The 20898-nt window shown below is 50.1% G+C and overlaps 1 protein-coding gene across 1 annotated transcript in view; it reads left to right on the forward strand.

Annotated features, from left to right (window-relative positions):
- Positions 1-20039, forward strand: part of ALPK3 (alpha kinase 3) — a 57569-nt gene extending 37530 nt beyond the window's left edge. Inside the window, exons 6-14 of the mRNA XM_027521899.1 lie at positions 2731-4813; positions 5487-5634; positions 6007-6134; positions 6269-6304; positions 9345-9625; positions 10177-10265; positions 10909-11132; positions 13638-13686; positions 14286-20039. Coding sequence (XP_027377700.1) covers positions 2731-4813; positions 5487-5634; positions 6007-6134; positions 6269-6304; positions 9345-9625; positions 10177-10265; positions 10909-11132; positions 13638-13686; positions 14286-14631 — 3384 coding nt within the window. The 3' untranslated portion in view covers positions 14632-20039. The remainder of the gene's footprint in view (positions 1-2730; positions 4814-5486; positions 5635-6006; positions 6135-6268; positions 6305-9344; positions 9626-10176; positions 10266-10908; positions 11133-13637; positions 13687-14285) is intronic.
- Positions 20040-20898: the final 859 nt, after the last annotated feature.

Raw genomic sequence — 20898 nt, forward strand, 5'->3', positions numbered from 1 at the left:
GCAACATCAGCATTTTCTTTGTAAATTTAAAGCTCTCATGTCCATATTAATATTTCCTAATCCTAGAATATCAGAAGTAAAAAGATACTAACATTCTTCAGTTGGACTTAATATTTGATGGCTCCTAATATTCTCCAAACTCTGTTTTTTTTTGTATTCATACTGTTCATTCAGCATCCCATGTGGAAGTGAAAGTGTTAGTCGATCACTTGAAAGTGTCCATCTCTTTGTGACTTCATGGATTGTAGCCTGCTAGGCTCCCCTGTCCATGGGGTTTCCCAGGCAAGAATACTGGAGTGGGTTGCAATTCCCTTCTCCAGGGGATCTTCCCAACCTAAGAATCGAACCCAGGTCTTCTGCATTGCAGACAGATTCTTTACTGTCTGAGCCACCAGGGACAGCATTCCATATGCAGTAAAGTAGCTTTAAATTCTAGACTTGAATATAGTTTATTTATAAAGTCTTTCATTATGTATTCCCTTTGCTCTTGTTTTTAATTGGAGGAATATAACTGCTTTACAATGTTGTGTTAATTTCTGCTATACAACATCGTGAGTCAGCTATAGTTATACATATGTCTCCTCCCTCTTGAGCCTCCCTCCCAACCTCCCCCCATCCCATCCTTCTAGGTCATCACGGAGCACCAAACTGAGCTCCCTGTGCTATATAGCAGGTTCCCTCTAGCTATGGTTTTGTGTGTGGTTCTTCTGATACTTAGAAATATTTGTATGTAATAATGTATAATTTAAATTCTATATAATATGTCTATAATTTTATGTTTAATTAATGTCTTTTACTTTCTAATGAGTGGTGTTTCCACTTCCTCCCTATCTTTTTTCCTTTTCCTTTTCTCTCTCCTATTAGCCCAAAGTTGTATTTCTAAGTGGCTATCTTTATATATATAAGTATCCTATATTTCTATTACCTGGGTTTTCAGCTTTGAATCATGCCTCTGATTCCTAGCTTGTATAAGTGATACAATTAAGGCACCCACACTACTCATCTTCTTGCTCCTTCCCCTTCTATGCTAGTTGTATCATTTCTGCATCGTCAGGGCATAAGCATTGACATTCTGATCTGCCACTCTAAACTTTTTTGTTTTAGTCTTGATTAACCAGAGGGTTAACTGCATATTCACTGTTCACCATCAGTTGTTTTGCTGTGGTTTCCCAATCATTTTTTGGTTGACCAAAGTTTCTTCTCCAGTAATTTCCTCCAGGGCCCTGGGAACACTTATCCTTAAGCCCTTGCATATTCAGAAACAATTTTCTTAGCAATTTTCAGGAGGTTTCTTCAGGACTGTGTTTTTTGTTGATATTTTTTGAGATCTGCCTCCGGTAGGCTGTTCCACTTTTCTTTCCCTGACTCCGTTGGACATCTCCCTTATATGTCTTCTGCTGGATTTCCACCCGGTCTTCCACAATCCTACAGTCTTACAGCCTCCTAGAGTTTCATCTGTCTGCTTTTGGCAGTCCTTACCTCCACATACTTTTTTGAGACTATAGGTTTTATCAACCTCAAGTTCCACTAACAATGGAATTTGCTTTATTTTTTCTTGTTTACTTAGTTGGTTTTGAGCATATCCAAGAGGGAAGAGGCAAATTACCGTTTAGGCCACTGTGTTTAAATAGGAGGTCCTTTAATTATATTTAAATGTGTGACATAATAGTATAAAAGCAAAGAACTTGTGATTTGAAGTTAGACACTCCTGGCTTCTAAACCCTACTGTTTACTGTCTGATAATGGACAAACTACATTTCTTCTTTGACTATCAGTGTTCTTATCTCTAAAATAGAGATAATTCTTATAACTATTTCATATTGTTGTGAGGAGTGAGGTAATACCTATATAATAAATGGGGGCCTAGCATAATGTTTTGCAAATAGTGGGTGTTCAGAAGGGTAACATTGTAACATTTCATGGATCTCCTGGCATACCTGTCATTCACAACGACTTTAATCTTCTATGACTGCTGCTGCCACCGCTAAGTCTCTTCAGTTGTGTCCGACTGTGTGTGACCCCACAGACGGCAGCCCACCAGGCTCCCCTGTCCCTGGGATTCTCCAGGCAAGAACACTGGAGTGGGCTGCCATTTCCTTCTCCAATGCATGCAAGTGAAAAGTGAAAGGGAAGTTGCTCAGTTGTGTCTGACTCTTTGCGACCCCATGGACTGGAGCCCACCAGGCTCCTCCGTCCATGGGATTTTCCAGGCAAGAGTACTGGAGTGAGGTGCCAACGCCTTCTCTGACTAGCATTATGTAATTACCACTCACTCAGCATTAATGGTGATGTTGCCCCCGAAGCTGTCAAGGAGACCCTCCAGTACTCTCCCACCTCACCCATCATTCTATCCAGAGCAGCAGTGCCACAGGAGAGGGAAAGGTTAATTGCTCAGAAGCCCTGAGAGAACACATCCCTCCAAATGGTGGGGGTGAGGGGAGGGGTAGTACTTGAGCAGAGTCCATCAGGAAAGGCAGGATTTCTTCAGGGAGAGGTGGGAAGGCCCAGAGCTAGACCTGGATTCTGGATATTACTGTATCTGGATTCTGGGTTCAGGGGTTTGGTGGGTGGGCATGGGATTTTGTCACCCCTAACAAGCCTGAGAAACCAAGTGGCCGGATTCCCATCACGGCAGCTGTGGTTAAGGCCCGAGGAGACTGGGACATCAGATTGGAAAGAGAGCCTAAGGCACCTGTAGTTAAGTTCTTGCTTTTGTCCGTGTGTTCCCAGGTCCAGGAGTCCCAGGCAACCATAGCTCCTGCACCGGCCGGCAGCAGCTCTGATCCAGCCTCTGCTGGTCACAGCACCTCTAGAAGTCAGGGCATCATTGAGCCCATGGATGCAGAAACCCAGGAGGACAGGAGAATGTCTGTTGACCAGAAAACAGGAGGTGAAAAGAATACAGAGGTGGACAGGAAGATGCAAGTGGACGGGAGGACACAGGGAGACCAAACAGAAGCCTCCCAGTGGACTCAGGCAGATAGGATGACACAAGTGGATGTTGTGATGCAAGGAAGTAGGAGATCAGAGTCGGACAGGAATTCCCAGGAGGACGTGATGGCACAAGGAAGGGTGGGGACGCAGGCAGAAGAGAGGACCCAGGAAGATGGATGGGTACAGCAAGATAAGGGGACACAGTCAGAGGGGAGCACTCCCTCAACCACGAAAGGTCATTCAGAGAAGGCGTCCATGACCAGTCTCAGCCCACACTCCAGAGCCCCCAAACGCCCACCTTCGGAGGATCCTAGGTCTCCTCAGGTTATTGAAGGCTTTGGACAGAGCCAGGACGAGTTCTCTGTCCCAGACAAACCAGGTTGTGTGCTCACATCTGACAAGACACCAGGACCAGCCTCTGGGAACCAGGAGGAAGCTGTGCTGGGTCCCCTGGTGGGGGGCCTCGCTCCCAGGGCACAACTGCCTCCTGAGGTCCGTTCGGAGCCGGTGGGAGGAGAGCGCTCTGGAGGGCTGGAGTGGTCCACTCCGGGGAGGGACAAGCCAAGGGAGGGCCTGTTCCAGGGTCCGAGGGAGGAAGAGCTGGGAAGAGTGCCACCTGCAGCTCTGGGTGGCCGTCCTCCAGGGGGCTTAGGCCCTGAGGGGCGCCCCCTGCCCTCTCCTCCTGAGGCTGGCCTGACTCGTCATTCCCAGGAGGGGCTACCCAGCACCCCAGCTTCTCAGCCCAGGAGTGCAGCTGCCTTCCCGCCCTCTGAAGACAAGACCTTGCTGAGCTCTGCTCCCTCACTGCACCTGGGGCCAGGGACAGCCAGCCCGAGTCACCCTCCAGAAACTGTGGCAGCAAACAGCGAAGGGCCCTGCGCCAAGGTGCCAGATGCGGACGGGAGGACTTCGGGTCCCCGGACCTGTGACCCCGGCCTCATAGACTCCCTGAAGAACTACTTGCTTCTGCTGCTAAAGCTGTCCAGCTCAGAAGCAAGTGGAGGGGGCCCGGAGTCTCAGGGGGAAGCTGCCGCTGGGCTTCCGGCGCCCCTGCCCACCCTGGCCCCCACCATAGAAGTCGCTGGACTGAGTCCGCGAACCTCACGGCGCATCCTGGAGCGCGTGGAGAACAACCACTTGGTGCAGAGCGCACAGACCCTCCTGCTGAGCCCCGGCACCTCCCGCCGTCTCACTGGCCTCCTGGACCGCGAGGTGGAGGCTGGCCGGCAGGCCTTGGCTGCTGCCCGGCGCCCAGGCCCCAGCCCCCTCTCGGTCCCCGCTATCGTGGTTGGTGAGGCGGAGGGCCCTGGGCTGGCCTCAGGAGGATCCAGTGAGGGTGAGGGACAGCTTCCCCTTGAGGGGCCTGGCCTCCTGGAGGTCTCTCGGGAAAGCAGCATGGGTGGGCTGCTTAGGGAGGAGGGTGGTGGGCAGGCAGCCCCTGGGCAGGGCCTGCTGTCAACCGAGAGCAGAGCCCAGGAGCCCTCCCCAGAGGAGGAGGCCCCGGGGGAGGCGCTCCCCGCGGCGACGCCCGAGGAGCTGGCTCTTGGGGCCCGGAGGAAGAGATTTCTCCCAAAGGTAAAAGCTGCGGGAGATGGAGAGGGCACCAAGCCTGAAGAAAGAGAGAGCCCCTCAGTCTCCCCCAGGGGGCCCAGGAAGGCCCTTGCACCTCGGTCCCCAGGGACTCCTGGGCGCGAGAGACGCTCCCCGACTCAAGGCAGAAAGGCAGGCATGCTGGAGGTGCCGCGGGCAGAGGAGGAGTTGGCAGCAGGAGACCCAGCCCCCAGCCCCAAAGCTGGCAGTCTAGATGCTGAGCTGGCCCTGGAGGAAGGCAATCAGGATGCTCTGGCCAAGTCCAGGAAGGCCAAAGACCTGCTGAAAGGTGAGTACTAGATATGGCCTCCCAGGAGAGGATGCTGCTGGGTCACCTGCCTGCTGGAGACCTGGTGCACCTCTGTAAAGGTATTCCCATGTAATAATCCCACAGGCTGTAGAATCAGAAAGGCTTAGTTTTTGCCCTGGCTCTGTGGCTTGGAGCTGATAATAGGACCAACTTCATAACATTATGAGGTTAAATGGGATAGAATAAATCAAGGGCTCGGCCTGGGGCCTGGCTTCAATAGCATCCTAGCTCTAGCATCATCATCTTCGTTGTCACCACCATCATCCCCTCTTTGCAGACTCGTCCCACGAGTACAGAGTGGTACAGACAGGACTCAAATGCAGGGTCCTAGGGTTAGGAGCCCAGGCTACAAGCTGAATGTCCTCTCTTGACTGCTGTCTTTGGCCTCAGCTGTGAGGCTCTGCCTGGCCTGGAGTGGGGGCGCACGGCCGGGTTTTTTCTAGCAAAGCTGTGTGCTCTGAAGTCAGAGCAAAGGCCTCAGAGACACAGGTGTGGCGGGGGTGGGTGAAGTGATGGGTGTGTGAGGAGACTTGAATCCTGTTTTCTCTCAGCCTGTGCACCAATGACATCCAGGGAAGCGGGGGCAAGGCCAGAGAGGGCGTAGGACGGCAGGGAGAGGGCTTACTCCTTTCCACTGTGCCCTTGCTCCCAGCCCCACAGGTGATTCGGAAGATTCGGGTGGAGCAGTTTCCTGACGCCTCGGGCAGCCTGAAGCTCTGGTGCCAGTTCTTCAACATTCTCAGTGACTCGGTCCTGACGTGGGCCAAGGATCAGCGCCCAGTGGGCGAGGTGGGCAGGAGGTAAGCCAGCTGGGTGTCACCCCCACCTGGCCCCCTAAGACATGGCAGCAGTGATCACGTCGGGGCATTGTCCCAACTTTGGATCCACCTTCAGTTAATCCTCATAGTAACCCTGTAAGGGAGACTCTAGTACTCCCACCGTAAAAAGGAGAACATTGAGGCTCAGAGATACTAAGTCATTTGCCCAGAGTCCCACAGCCAGAGTCAGGATCGAAAACCTGGCCTGTGTGATGCAGGCCTGGCTCTGCCCAGAGCTCCTGGAGCCTGTGCCCACAGAAGCCTCTGACAGTGGGGTCTGAGGACCCTCAGGACACAGTCTGGCCTGGGCTGTGCCATGGTGATGGCCTCAGGGGGAGGGTCTCCTCTCTGCAGTGCCGGGGATGAGGGGCCCGCGGCCCTGGCCATCGTGCAGGCGTCCCCCGTGGACTGTGGCGTGTATCGATGCACCATCCACAACGAGCACGGCTCAGCCTCCACCGACTTCTGCCTCAGCCCCGAGGGTGAGTGTGACCCTGCCCCCTCCGCCTGGTCTCTGTTCCATGGAGGACGGGGATAGTTACCTTTGCAGAGGTAGAGCTCTCTGTGGGCATGCCCACCTGAGGACAGTGACTTCCTCTGCTTTTTCTCCACACAGTGCTGTCAGGATTCATCTCCAGAGAAGAAGGTCAAGGTATGGTGCCCCTCACGGGGAGGAATGGATGGGCCTGTGTCCCTAGGCCTGCCTCTGCAGGGGTTCTTTAAAGACTTGGTGGTGGTGGTTTAATTGCTCAGTCGTGTCCGACTCTTGGGACCCCATGGACTGTAGCCTCCCAGGCTCCTCTGTTCATGGGATTCTCGAGGCAGGAATACTGGAGTGGGTTGCCTTTTCTTTCTCCAGGGAGTCTTCCCAACCCAGGAATCCAACCCAGGTCTCCTGCATTGCAGGCAGATTCTTTACCAACTGAGCTACAAGAGAAGCTTGGAATCTGATCCAAATGCCACATTCATCTCCACATACAGCTACCCTTTCCTCCTAGTTTAGCATGTGGCTTGTGGAGGAGGTGGAGGGGGACAGCTGTTTCAGAAGTTGAGGGGGGAGGAAGGGCTAGAGGGCCATCCCACAAGGAGTTCACTCAGCCTGTGCCCTCTCCCCTCATCAGAGCCCTTGATCGAGAGCAGGACTGGCTACCAGGGTACTTCTCCCTGCCGGTTTCCTCCCTGGAGTTTCTCATAGGAGTCTGTGAATTCCTGCATGAGACCCACATGGGGAGCCTGCTAAAAATGCAGTTACCTGAGCCCTGCTGCAGACACTCTTAATCACAGTCTGGGGAAGGACCTAACATGATTGCATGTCAGTAGACACCCTGGTGATTGTCATACACCCTGAAGTTTGACAAACAATTTGAAGGCACAAATATTAGAGGAAGAGTTTGGGTTGCTCCTGCAAAAGACACATTAAGGATTTAGGACTTTGAAGGCAGCTGGTGATGGAAAGATTTCTAGAGCTTCATGAATTCCTTCATTCATTCACTCCTTTACTCATTCATTCAATTAGTACTTTTTGTTCAGTTATCAAATCAGTTAATATCAGTTCAGTTAATATCAAATATAACCTTATGCCTAAAAACAAATAATACTTTGTTCTCATAAAATCAGATTTTCCTGTCTTGTAAGTGTTGGTTTATTTGAATTAGGAACCATTCAGTGCTTTTGGCTAACATATCTTCTTTTTTTTCCTATTTAATATTTATTTATTTATTTGGCTGTACCAGGTCTTAGTTGTGGCTTGTGGGGTCTAGTTCCCTGACCAGGGATCGAACCTGGGCCCCCTGCACTGGGAGCATGGAGTCTTAGCCACTGGACTGCCAGGGAAGTCCCTGACATATCTCTTAAATCTGTCAAGTGTATAATAGTTGCTCATCCCTCACTTGTTTTCACTCCTTACCATTTACTTCGTGAAGTCACTTGATGTGTAGAATGTCTTCCATTTTGGATTTTGTTGATTGTATCACCATTTAACATGTTGCTTCATTGATGGACTTCCTCTAAACTGGTTATTAGGTTGAGGTGCTCAGGTGCAAATTTGGGGGAACATTTCACAGGTGAGCTGTGTGTTTCCTTTTGCCTCCAATCTTCAGGCACATGATATCTGTTTGTTTTAGTAAAACTAAGAATGATCACTGAGTTTATTCACATGTTTTCTGCCTGATCTATCCCCTTTAAAGTTAAAAAAAATAAACAGGAATTCTCTGGCAATCCAGTAGTTAGGACTTGACTCTTTCACTGCCAGGCCTGGCTTCAATCACTGTTAGGGGAACGAGGATTCCCACTTACTGCAAGGCACAGTTTAAAAAAAAAATTAAAACTGTATCTGATACAACTCCTGTCATTATCGAGGAGTTTTAGCAGTCACTGATTATTACCTCAATCCTTTATCTCCTTAAGGTTTAGAACATGGAGTATTTTAATTCTGTCATTTCTTCTTTATTCACTAGCTAACATTTTTCAGTAAAGAGGAAATGTTTATTTGGTAATCCTGATACATATAGGTCCAACAAAAAAATGAATGGAAATTACTTTCTTTTCCCTCTTGCTAAGCTTTCAGAAAAATGAATTAGAGCTGTAACATCTTCCACAGGTCACCAATAAGGGTTTTTTGTTTTTTTCCAGGAGGAAGGTTTTTTGTTTTTTATAATTATGAAAGTATGGATTTTAACACATTTGAATGTTCAGTACTTTGCAGTTATTCTTTTTGTTAGTAAAATTGTCTCTCTCTCTCTTTTTTTTTTTTTTTTGGCCAATGGAAGCCCCTTCAGGTTGGCTCATGTGTTCTTGTGACAAGCAACCAGTTGTTTTCGATACTTCACTTACTTTCTGATCCATAGATGTTTCTGGTCAATCCAAGACACTTCCTGCCATTTGTTCAGGGAATTCTGGTTCCTTTTAGTAGAAAATAGGCTTCCCTCATAGCTCAGTTGGTAAAGAATCTGCCTGTAATACAGGAGACCCTGGTTTGATTCCTAGGTTGGGAAGATTCCCTTGAGAAGGGAAAGGCTACCTACTTCAGTACTCTGGCTTGGAGAATTCCATATAGTCCATGGGGTTGCAGAGTCCGACACAGCTGAGTGACTTTCACTTTCACTTTAGTGGAAAATGGTATTTAGTGATCACAATTTGAGCACTAGGAGTACTCATTGCTATTGGATTGGTCTCAAACTTTTTTTTCAGTCAAACTTGTTAATTGAGATGGAATCACTTATTCACTTGATCAAAACACCAAATTCTAAAACAGACTAATCCTGATAGTCTGTATTGATAGCTGCTTCCTCAGAAAACCCCTGCCTTCCACAGACACAGGCTGAGCCCTTATTTTCTCACACACAAGCACTGTTGAATGACCGAGGGTTGCATAACTACAGGGTCTGCCCTCAGGAGCTCACAGTCTACCACGGACCCCACAGTGCACCCCCAAAGAGCAGTAATGGACAGAGTGAGTGTATCAATTCCAGGCTTTTCCTGCCCTGTGGACTCTGCATCAGTCAGGGGGAGCTTCTATAATGTGTATTTATGTATTTGTTTGGCTGCTCCCTGCAGCATGTGAGATCTTAGTTCCCTGACCAGGGATTGAACCCACGTCCCCTGCTTTGGAAGCGCAATCTTAACCCCTGGACAGCCAGGGATGTCCTGAGGGGGAGTTTCTAGTTTTTTCACACTTTTCCTGTTCCCTCCAGTTGGAGAAGAGATTGAGATGACCCCCATGGTGTTCGCTAAGGGTCTGGCTGACTCTGGCTGCTGGGGGGACAAGCTCTTTGGGCGCTTGGTGAGTGAGGAACTTCGAGGGGGTGGACACGGTTGCAGCCTGAGGAAGGCCTCCCAGGCCAAGGTCATCTACGGGCTGGAACCCATCTTCGAGTCAGGCCGTACGTGCGTCATCAAGGTGTCCAGCCTGCTTGTGTTCGGGCCCAGCAGCGAGACTTCTCTCCTGGGCAGAAACTATGACGTCACCATCCAGGTACTGTCCCATGCCCCTGCCCCCGCTTCCACCCTCTCATCCCTCCCCTTCCCAGCCTGGTCCTGTTGGGAAGCCCCATATGGAGGTGGATGCCATCTCAGTCTCTGCTTTACCTTGAGGAGAGCCTGAGATGTAGTCCAGGCTACATCGTTGGGACCATAGTCTTCAAACTATTTTTCACCAGAAACCTTTTTCACTTCCCTCAACTGTATCTTGCACAGAGAAGCCTTGTTTGTGAGGGGACAGGGGGTGACTGTGGGTGGGGCGGGTGCCCCACTTTCTGCAGCGTGGCCCCTGGGGCACAGCTACCTATCACGAGGGCTCTAGCAAACAGTTTGTAAACCACTTTGAAAACATGTCCAAAGCCTCTTGTTTTACAAATGAGAAAAATGAGGTGCAGATGAGGGAGGAGGGTAGGAGTGAACCCCACCTTCCCCAGGGCTGGGATCCTCCCTGCAGCCTCTAGCAGACAGCCTCCCACTTAGAGCAAGGCGTGACTAAGAGCAGGTATGCTTCTGTGCTGACCAGAGTTGGTTCTCTTCAACCCACAGGGGTGCAAGATCCAGAACATGAGCCGGGAGTACTGCAAAATCTTTGCGGCTGAAGCCCGGGCTGCTCCTGGCTTTGGAGAGGTGCCTGAGTAAGTGCACAGGGAGGGGGCCATGCAGTCTGACTTGAGCTCCTGCACAGAGACATGATTCACAGCCTGCTGGGTACCCCCTGAGTAATGGTCATGTGCAAATGGGCCCCCAGCTAGCCCCATGCTCAGCTCAATGGTTCCTCAATAGAATCTAGAAACAAAGACGTCAAGATTCATGGCCCACTTTAGAAAAGCTTCTGTTCTGGTCTCCAGTCTCCTCTCACCCACCTGAATTCCCTACCCCTTCTCCCAGTTTTTGCTGATTGTGGGGTTTAGGCATGGCAGGTTCTGGGCCTCTCTGAAGGTGACAGGGAGGCTAAACCATCCAGGGTCTAGTGGGCGTGGACAGTCTGGCTGAATCCTCTCAGAGGTATTCCTTTCTGTTTGTCACTTACGGGTCCCAGCCCCTCACTCAGGCACAGAGGCCTCCTGGGGCCAGAGCAGGGTTCAGCTCTCATCCCACTGACCTCAGAAGATGGACAGGACCCTGAAGGCATTGGGAAACTCCTGTCCTTGCTGCCCTTCAGGCTCAGAGCTGAGTTCCCTTTTTGGAAGGGTTTTCCTTTTGTGTGGAGTTGAGGTGGAGGGAGGCGCTCTCGGGGCACGGTCAGTCCTGCTCACCGCGGGGTGGCACTGTGCTTAGGATCATCCCACTGTATCTGATCTACCGGCCTGCCAACAACATCCCCTATGCCACCCTGGAGGAGGACCTGGGCCAGCCCCTAGAGTCCTACTGCTCCCGGGACTGGGGCTGTGCTGCGGCTCCTGCAGCGCCTAGCAGCTCTGAGGCCGTGTGGAAATGCCAGACCTTCCAGCACTGGCTCTATCTGTGGACGAACGGCAGCTTCCTTGTCACAGACTTGGCAGGTATGAGGGTGTGAGGTGGGTGTGTGCCTGTGCAGGAGAGCATGCGGAGGGCAGGGCACTGGTGTGCAGCACACTTCCGCATGTGTTCTTCTCTGCTTTCACAGTAACCTTTTAAAGTGCACTGGACAGAAACCACTTTCTGTGCAACCCTAGTACATACCAGACCCTCATGGAGCCTAGTCTCTTACTGAAATTGTGTTTAAAGGCGTATACTCCAGGCTCCACTTAAAAAATATATTATTTCAAAGACTATTTCATGGGATCTAATTCAAGCTGCATGACCACATTTTCAAAATCACCCTTCTTCCCTGTAGCTCTGCTCTGAACCTTCTTCCTCTCCAGCTTCCTAAACTCTCTTCTACCCTTGCACACAGAGCTTTATTGTCTCCTCCTTCTCTGTTCCCCCCTCAGTCTTTGGTGAGTGTGAAAGTGAAAGTCGCTCAGTCGTGTCTTACTCTTTGCAACCCCATGGACTATACAGCCCATGGAATTCTCTAGGCCAGAATACTGGCTTTCCCTTCTCCAGGGGATCTTCCCAACCCAGGGATCAAACCCAGGTCTCCCGCATTGCAGGCGGATTCTTTACCAACTGAGCAGTCTTTGGTAGTTTATTATTAATATTATGTAAGCAAACTTAGTCTCTCATACTTCTCTTTAGTCTGTTTCTATTTTTCCCATTATTCAGATTCTTCCCCAAAAAGGGAGGCCAGTAAGCGTGAATTCTCCTTCCTTCTTTGACGTCTCCTCTCCAGGCCTACACTCTTTAACCAGACCTGGCAAGAGAAAGGAAAAGATACAGTTCTGTCTACACACATTGGGGGATGCTGGGGATGTCACACATTATTGCATTTTATCCCTGATGTAAATAAGTGAGAAAACCAGGGCCAGAGATAGAAAACTGACTGTAAGTGTGCTTAGCGTTGGGGGTAAGCTGTACAATAAATATTTATATATAACTATAGATGTTGAAGGGCGAGCTAGTAACACATTAAACTGTTATTCACTCCATTTGTTAACTTATAAATTTTTCCTTCCCTTCTTCTTTCCTTCTTTTTTTCCATCTAACATTACTAAGTACTGAGAAGATAAAAATGTGAATTAGGAATACCCATTGTCCTCAAGAATTTATGATGAATATACCAATTTCTACAATGGGATAATAACATAATATAGTAGAAGGACTTGGAAATGAAAGAAAGTCAAGCCTTAAAAAAAGAAAAGAAAAAAAAAATTCAACCCCAGGCCTCTTCATTTTCTAGCTGGGTCTCTGTTTTACAGAGAAGAAAAGAAGCTCAGACAGATTACGTCTTTCATCCCTCTGAGCTTCCATTTCCTTTCCCTCTCTAAGAATAATAGTATCTTTCCTGCCTCTCTCTCAAACTTATTATGAAGATTCCATGAGACTGTATTTGGGAACGCCCTCTGCAAACCAGAGTTCTGTGCAAGTGAGGGATCATGAGTATTATCATGCACAATGGAATGTGAAAAATGCTGAAAGAGAAAAGACAAAGAAATGAATATTTATTGCATTACTGCTGTGCTTCAGACACTAAGTTAGGGTCTGACACATACCGTGATCGTCTTAATTCCCCTACAAGATGGGCAGCATGATCACTGGGTTTACTGTCAAGGATTAGAGATAGGAAGTGACTGGCCAAGCACACACGGCTCCAAAGCGACAGAGCCAAAATGGAAGTCCAGATCTGCCTGGTTTCAAGCCCACATCTGTGCTGCTCTGTCATCTACTGGCACTCAGGCCTGTTAGTGAGAGCTTGGCTCCTGGAGGAAGGCAGCTGGACAGAGTGCAAACAGGGAAAGGCGGTCACAGGCCTGATGCGTGATGTTAAGGTGCTGGGGTAGCCTGGCCAGGTGGGATGTGTTTCCTCCATCACTGTTTGCCCGACTCTGTCCTTCAAGGCTCTCTTAACCTTGGAGCCCGTCTGGCTGCTTGGAGTGCTTGCTTGCTGCCTTGATGAGTATGTGGAAGCTGGTCTTATCCATGCTACACTTCTGCCAGCCCAGCTCTGTTACACCTTTCCATTTCCACCTAGCTCTCTCTGTCCAGATGGGCTAATCTGTTAAGGAGGAGGCGAAAGTTTTAGCTAAAAGCCAGAGACTTGCCCAGTTTAGGATGACCTACTCTCACCCAGTAGAGACAGAATAGCTTAGTTGGAAGACTTGTGGGTCTAGGAATGATACTTTAATTCACAGTGGTCATTGTACACAGACCGTGCCCAGTTAGTAAATGAATGAATGTCTGACTCTGCTGAAGTTACTTAATTTCCTTACCTGTGAAAATGGAACTATTATTACTACTCATAATACAAATATACACACACTGCCCCTGAGACAGGCCAGGTGATGCCCAGTGAGAGGGAACCTGAAGATGTGCCTAGAGCTTGGCTTGTTCCCATCTAAAATGATACACATCTTGGAGACCTGGGGGTCCTAGAACTGCCCCAGGCTACCACCAATTCCCAATACTCTCTGTCTTTCTCTTTTCAGGGGTTAACTGGAAAATGACTGATGTGCAGATTGCTACCAAACTGCGAGGGTGAGTGCTTCTTGGTGACAGAATGCCCTCTGAGAGGCTGCTTGGGGTGTAAAATGTCAAAGTTCTTCTGGTTCTCCATCCCCAAGGTGCTGGACCTTGTGACTCAGTAGCCCTAGTTGTGCCCAAGGCCATGTCCTAATGTCTCAGGGACCTCTGCTCCCCATCTGCTACGGCCCTGACCCCAGATCTTGACCAGCAGCTCTTGCCACCCACACAGGAGCACCTGGCGTTCTGGGGTTGCAGTGAACCCGCTCCTCTGCTTTCTCACAGAGAAACCTTGTGGAGGTTCATCGGGGGGCAGATAAACAGGGCCTGTGAGTGGAGTGGGGACCTGGAGTCTGCAGTAATTTATGTTGATAAAGCAGAGCCTTCTCATACCAAGCGACATCCCACGTGATGAATTCCGTGGGCCAGGGCTGAATGAGGCCTCAGATTAAAAGTGAGGTTTTGGGTGCTGCCAGTTGAGGTGGACTCCTCAGCACCCCGAGGTAAGGTAAGAGGTACCTTGGGCATGACACCATGCCATGGGCACCCCACGGTCTGCCCTGAGGACTGTCTCTCTGGGTAGGACCCCACTCAGCTCTTGTGTCCTGCCGCAGGTACCAAGGCCTCAAGGAGAGCTGTTTCCCCGCCCTGCTGGACCAGTTCGCCTCCTCCCACCAGTGCAACACCTTCTGTGAGATGCTGGGGCTAAAACCCCTCAAGGGCCCAGAGGCCACCCACCCCCAAGCCAAGGCCAAAGGCTCCAAGAGTCCATCTGCCGGCAGGAAGGGCCCCCAGCTGAGTCCTCAGCCCCAGAAGAAAGGCCCCCCGAGTCCCCAGGGCACCCGGAAGAGTGCCTCGGGTTCCAAAGCCACCCCTCAGGCCTCAGAGGTGGTTGCCACCCAGTTATTGGGACAGTCTCCCATCCAAGAGGGAGCCTCCAAGGCCCAGGGCATGCGGTAGCCCCCACAGGAGGCTGGGGGCCTCCATCCAGCAGCAGACCAACAAGGAAGCAGCTCAAACCGCCAGAGATGTTCCCAGTACAGAACCAACTGGAGCAGGTGTGCCCCAGGAGGCTCCACCCAGGGCCTTTCCAAGCAGCCGCTCCTCACTCAGCTCCTCATCAGACACTGGGCGTGTGGCACCCAGTCCCGTGGCCTCTCCTGGTGCCATTGTCACCAGGGCTCCCAGGCCCCACCTCCAAGTGCCTGGCAGCCTGGCCATCCTTGAAGTTTACACTGGCCACTGCTGGGGCTGCCCTGAGTCCTCTGCATGATCTGCAGCCGATGTCCTGCCCAGACCCTGCTGCTAACGTCATGCTCTGGGGCATGTGGGACAGCATCTCCCTTCTCCCTTCACTTGGCTCTGATCTCTCCCTGCCCTCAGGGCTCCAGACTTCCTCTGCTCTGTTTGGCCTGGTGACTCTCAGGGTCTTTTCCTTCAGCCATTTTGCCTCATTTATCCCAGCTTATCTTGCCACTAACCTGTCCCTGAGCCCAAATGGGTCTCAGGGCCCTTCCAGGGCCTGTCCCCTCCTTGTGCAGTGGTCTTTGGTGATGCGTGTTCATGCTCAGCCTTTCCCTGCTGCTCAGGCACTCACTCCCCTGCCTCCCCTGCCCCCTTGCTCCCCATCCCCCATCCCTGGCTTTGAGCCCGATTGCAGCCTGTGCCTGCCTTTCACTGACTGTCCCCCTACCCAAGGGCTTCCTAGCTGACCCCCACCCTACCCACCACACCTCGAGAAGGAGCACATCCTCTGGCCTCACAGCCGCCACCCCCAGTACACCTGTCCCCTCCTCCCAGGCCCTCTGCTGTGAGGTGAGGGTTGCATCAGCAGCTGTGGCCAGAGGGAAGGCGTCGATTTTGTGAGACCTCGTACTCCTTACTGAAAGGAGAGGGAGTCACAGTGAATTCCACACTGCCCTCTTGACCGGGGACAGAGGGCTGGACTCTTCTCCAGAGGGAGTACACGTGGGAGTTCTGGGAAGAATGCAGCCCATCCCCATGTGGGGTGGACAAGTGTCTCTGTCTGGGGATTAGGACCCCTGCCTCCAACCTTCAGCTCTCAATCCTGGGCCTCCAGCTCTGGGCCTCAGTACGGAGGAGTTGTCCTCAGCCCAGCACCCTGGGTCCTTCCTGAGAGCCCTTCTTGAGGCCTGGGAGGGGGGAGTCTAGAGCTAGCCCAGTCCCCTTGGAATGCAATAAAGGCAGCCACTGTGCATCCAGCTCACCTCCTCTAGTGTGGTTGTAGGTGTACGGGGTCAGGGTCCCCTCTTCCCCAGGCAGGGTTTTCTGAGGACATCCTCCAGTCCCTGGACCCACTGGAAAGATAGATCCATGATTTGGCTCCTGGATTGACAGTCTCAGCCTTCCATGGCGACAGCCAAACAGTCTGTGCTTGTACCACTGGGAAGATGACTTGGGTCCCTGAGCATGAGGGTGCTTAGGCCTTTGGAACTGCTCCTTCATTTGGAAGAAGAATGCAAAGAAAGGAACCCAGGAAAGAAGAGTAGAGCTGGAGAGACGCCCAGTGTCTCCGACTTCCTCCACTGCAGCAAGACCAGCCGAAGGGATGACCAGTGCCGCGGTCCTCTCAGTTACTCACGGACTGTCTGCGGTTCCCAGCTGCAGAGGTTTCTCAGCCCCGGCCCCACCCGACTGCCCAGGCCTTTCTTTGCCCCATATGTCCCCCCTCCGCTAGACATTTCTGACTTCTCTACCTCCTCTTGTGCTCAGGTGACTCTCCATACTTTCTCCTCTTGCCCCAGTGCGCCCTCTCTCTCCCAGCCTGCATATCCAGACTGCCTTGGTGAACTGAGAGCTGAATGTTGTTGATTTGTTTGTTCACCCACCTGTTCATTCAGACATACTGAGCAGACTTCCTTTATGCCAGACCCTGAGCTGACCACTGGTGGGAGGCAGAGATGTATGAGGTGGTCTCAAAAGAGACACTGGCCATTATGTTTCTCAGGTTTTAAGTAACAGAAATGGACTTGGACCAATCTAAGCAAGGAGCAGGGACTCATGGGAAGGGTGTGGGGTAGTTCACAGGACCTAGAAAGGCAGGAGCCATAGTGGCTCTGGAGCTTGCCTCCCAGGAGCTGCTGCCGTTGGCTCTAATGGGTCTCCTTCCACTCAAGATTCAAATTCCTGTCCTGGAATTCAGGGCAATGTGGAGTAGGGGAGAGGCAGTTTTCCAAAGAATGGGGATTCTCACCAGAAGAATGGTGGAGGGTAAGACAGGCTTGGTAGGCAATCACTGGAGAAACCCTGACACATAAAAACACACCCTTCTTCCCATATGACATGTTATGACTCTCACATGTGACCAAAAGCAAATTACTTTCTGCTTGGGGAGATCATTCAAGGTCAAAGCCAATGACCAAGTCCAGGGGTAGTGACCAGGGCTGCCATTCTCTGAAGTCCAGTGTCACAAATTGTACTCTTCCCTCTTTTATCATAATCTCATCTTGAAATTCTGTGACCTGTGGAAGGAATATAACCCAGCAAGAAGGGAGGTGTGAGTAAAGGCTACAGCACACTTCATAACTGGCCATGAGAACTAGTATTTATGACTAGGGATTTTTTTGCCTGTTGGAGTGATCTTCAGTCCCAAAGTCCAGTTCCTTAGTGGTCCTGCCTGTGTGGCAAACATTAGCCACTGGATATGGAGAACCAGGAAGCACTTTAGAAAATGCCCCATGTCCATCTGTACCCTGCCCCCTTTTAAATAGCCAAGATCTTATTTTCCCTCGATAGGGTTAATCATCCTAGCTACTCCTACACGTAGTCTTTATGTATACTCCTATTCTAGATACACTCCTATCTTAGCTATGTGTCGCTCAGAGGTACAAAAAACCTGAGACAGCCAGATGCCTAGGCCTTTAATTTAATTCACTTGAATCATTACTATGAATTTTTGAAGATGTTTCCTTGGGGACTAAAACCTCTACACCAGTCAAATCCTAAACCTCAGGTATGAGAAGAGCTTTGAGATGTAGTAATAACGCCCCTCTTCACGCTTCAACCTGTGGGAGAAAGCACCGTGAACTGGTTGTGGGTTTGGAGCTTATGCTCCATCTTGCAGGCCTTACCCAGTTTCGCAAGGTATTGTTTTCAGCTGGTGCCACACCTGAGTTTTCAGCAAACTATTTCACTGTATTTTCAAGCTAACCGCTTGTAGACTTCTGGGATCCTGACAAGATGAGCAGATGCCATAGGCATCAACCCATCACTTTGCTATGAAGTGCCTTCCCTGGTTGAAGATTTAGAACATTTGATAATCCTGTGGATTTTGATGGGAGAGGTGTCACAGGTCAGGAGAGCAAACCAAATCCACAAGGGCCCATAATGGTCAAGACGGGTTCCCACCTCATTAAAGCCATAGTGTAGGTGTAGACTGAGATGAATTCAGCCATAGGTCAGGAAGGAGGCATCGTGGGAGAGAGTGAGTGAGCCACACGCCCCGCCCCCCTCCCACACACACCTGCTTGCCTGTGCCTTGAGAACCCTATCCTGGCGTGTCTACCTAGTGATAGTGGCCACACCTGTCTGTGGCTGGGTAGGTCTGACAGCCCCTTTTCCTGAAGGCCAGCATGGCCACCTAGTATGCTGTAGCCAAGCCCCAGACTGCCCCAGAGCCCAGTGACAAGTCAAGAGGGCAGCACTCTGCTCTGCCGAGGCTCCATGTAGCTCCTCAGTATGCCACAGATAAATCCCTCAAGCACCCTGGGTCTGCCACAGGCGGCCTGGTGGCAGAATCATTTGTGCTAACGGCTTGTCCCGCTCAAGAGCCTTCACTCACTCTGGGCCCAGCCCAAAGCTGGCAGTCTTCTGGGTCAGTAAGTGGGTTGGAGCAAGAAGATGCTCCCACCTGACATTTTTGCCTGAAATTGGGCCTTAGTGGTAAGGAATTCACAATGTAGGGGTTTCTTCTACATTAACAAACTATTGTGACCTCAACAGATCACTTGATTCCCAGGAACTTTATCAGGGGAAAAGTTCACATTTCCACATGCTTTATCTCCCACCTCTGACTCATACATATGTCTTAACAAAGCATCTAGGGAAACTGCTGATCTCCAGGCCCTATCAACATGATGGAACATTGAAGTGCTGAGGTCAAGGTCCCCATGAGGCAGGTTGTGGCATGGAGCTGTACAGCTAAGATATTACATATCTTTAATCAGGACAGCAATGGAGTCCTGCGGCCCTGCCACCTGAAGACGGATTGCTTCTGATGTTCTTTGCTCATCAAAATGGAGGGGAAAAAATGATTTCGCTAGATCAAAGGGCTCATACCAAATGTCAAGAGGTGGGTGAATTTCCTTTAGCAAGACGACCATTTCTGGGAGAGCACCTGTCATCGGAGTCACCACGTTTTAAAGTTTACAACAAGCCAAAGACCTCCTGGTGTTTTGCACTGGCCAAGCTGCGCTGTGGTAGGAGTCATTATGACTTCGCCCGCCAATCTGATAGTAACACTGATATCTATAGTTCCTGTACAAAAATGGTATCACTTTCACCATTTCGGTAGTGAGGGGGTATTCCGATGGCTTGTGCTCATCCTATCCTACCGTAGTCACTCTCGTCCCAGTCGTCAGGGCCATTGTGGGGGTTATACCTGTTTCAGAGTATATCCATTTCAACTGTACGCTCAAAATAACCCTTCATTGGCTTTGAGTTTCCACTGAGTCTACTATGGCACAAAATTTAGTCTATTGAATATCTCCTTGGATGGCCAGACCACATGCTTTTCTGTTGTCCCCAGACATTGGACTTAGCTTGAAGCCAGTGTCCTACAGAACCCCCTCCCCAGGTCTGAGTATTTTCTTTTCCTTTCCATTCCCAAATAATTGAACATAGATCCCTTTGGGGGAAGACTGCAAGGAAGGTTCACAATATGCAAAATAAGGCTTTTATTCAAAGACATTTGACATTTGGAAATTAAGTGGGAGATTTTGACTCTACCTTGGCAGTTTGAGACAGGCCTCTTTGCCCGACCAGAAGTCTTTAGTTATGGTCATGACTGGGTGATATCTTAGGCACTGTCTGGTCTTTTTCATTCCTGGGACCCCATGATCGATTAACCATAGCTAGGGGTCTGGTTTCTATGCCCATGTCTATCATGCTGACTCCTCTACTGTGTTCCTTCTATTTATCTATCTCTGCTGCTGAGATCAGGGAGTTCATTTTCACAGGACCTCTTCCAACCAGCATTCCAGGCCCAGAGAGGAATGCCAGCAGAGCCTCCCTCGCCAATTTCTCAAGACAGAGTGAGACCATCTTGTGGGTCCTGTCAGAGAACAGTGAGAGCATAGTTGGGCTGGATGCTTGCCAGGGACCCAATAAAGCCCTCTTGTTTCCTGAAATCTGTGAGTTCCTGCCTTTCTTGGCTTTTTGATCTTCTGTTACAATTTAGCATGGGTCAGCATATCCACCCCACATGGTAAGAACTGTGGCTGTTTGAACTCCAGAATCTCTGGTGAGTGAGAACACATCAGTAAACAAAACTTGAATCAACAAACTATGTTATACTATCTTGGTCAAACAGCCTTAAAGTTTCCATAAATTTCCCCTCTATTTTTTGACAAGGTATATTAGCTAACTCACAGGGCTTTCCTGGTGACTCAGTGGTAAAGAACCTGCCTGCAATGCAGGAGACGTGTGTTCAATCCCTGGATCTGGAAGATTACCTGGAGGAGGGCATGGCAACCCATTCCAGTATTCTTGCCAGGAGCATCCCATGGACAGAGGAGCCTAGTGGGCTACAGTCGAAAAGAGTATGACACAATTGAAGCAACTCAGGATGCACATTAGCCAGCTCATACAGTTTCTTCTGAGAGTAACTCTTCTGTTTCCTGATCTGATTCTGTCTCTCGTCCCTTGGATTATGTTGAAAGTGGATTCTGGTTACTGGCAGATCAACAGTGTTGCATGGGGCAGAGTCTGGGTCCCAATTTTGTACCTTGATGTTGTCAGTACCCATGAGCTATTCACACTCAGAGAGGCTATCTCATTCTTTAAATTTATTTTTGGCTAGGCTGAGTCGTCATTGCTTTGTGTGATCTTTCTCTAGTTGCAGTGAGCAGGGACTACTCTTCGTTACAGTGCACAGACTTCTCATTGCAGTGGTTTTCCTTGTTGCAGAGCACGGGCTCTAGGGGCTCAGTAACTGTGGCTTCTGGGCTCTAGAGCACAGGTTCAGTAGTTGTGGCACACTGGCTTAGT

This window comes from Bos indicus x Bos taurus, chromosome 21, assembly GCF_003369695.1.
Source record: "Bos indicus x Bos taurus breed Angus x Brahman F1 hybrid chromosome 21, Bos_hybrid_MaternalHap_v2.0, whole genome shotgun sequence".
NCBI classification, from domain to species: Eukaryota; Metazoa; Chordata; class Mammalia; order Artiodactyla; family Bovidae; genus Bos; species Bos indicus x Bos taurus.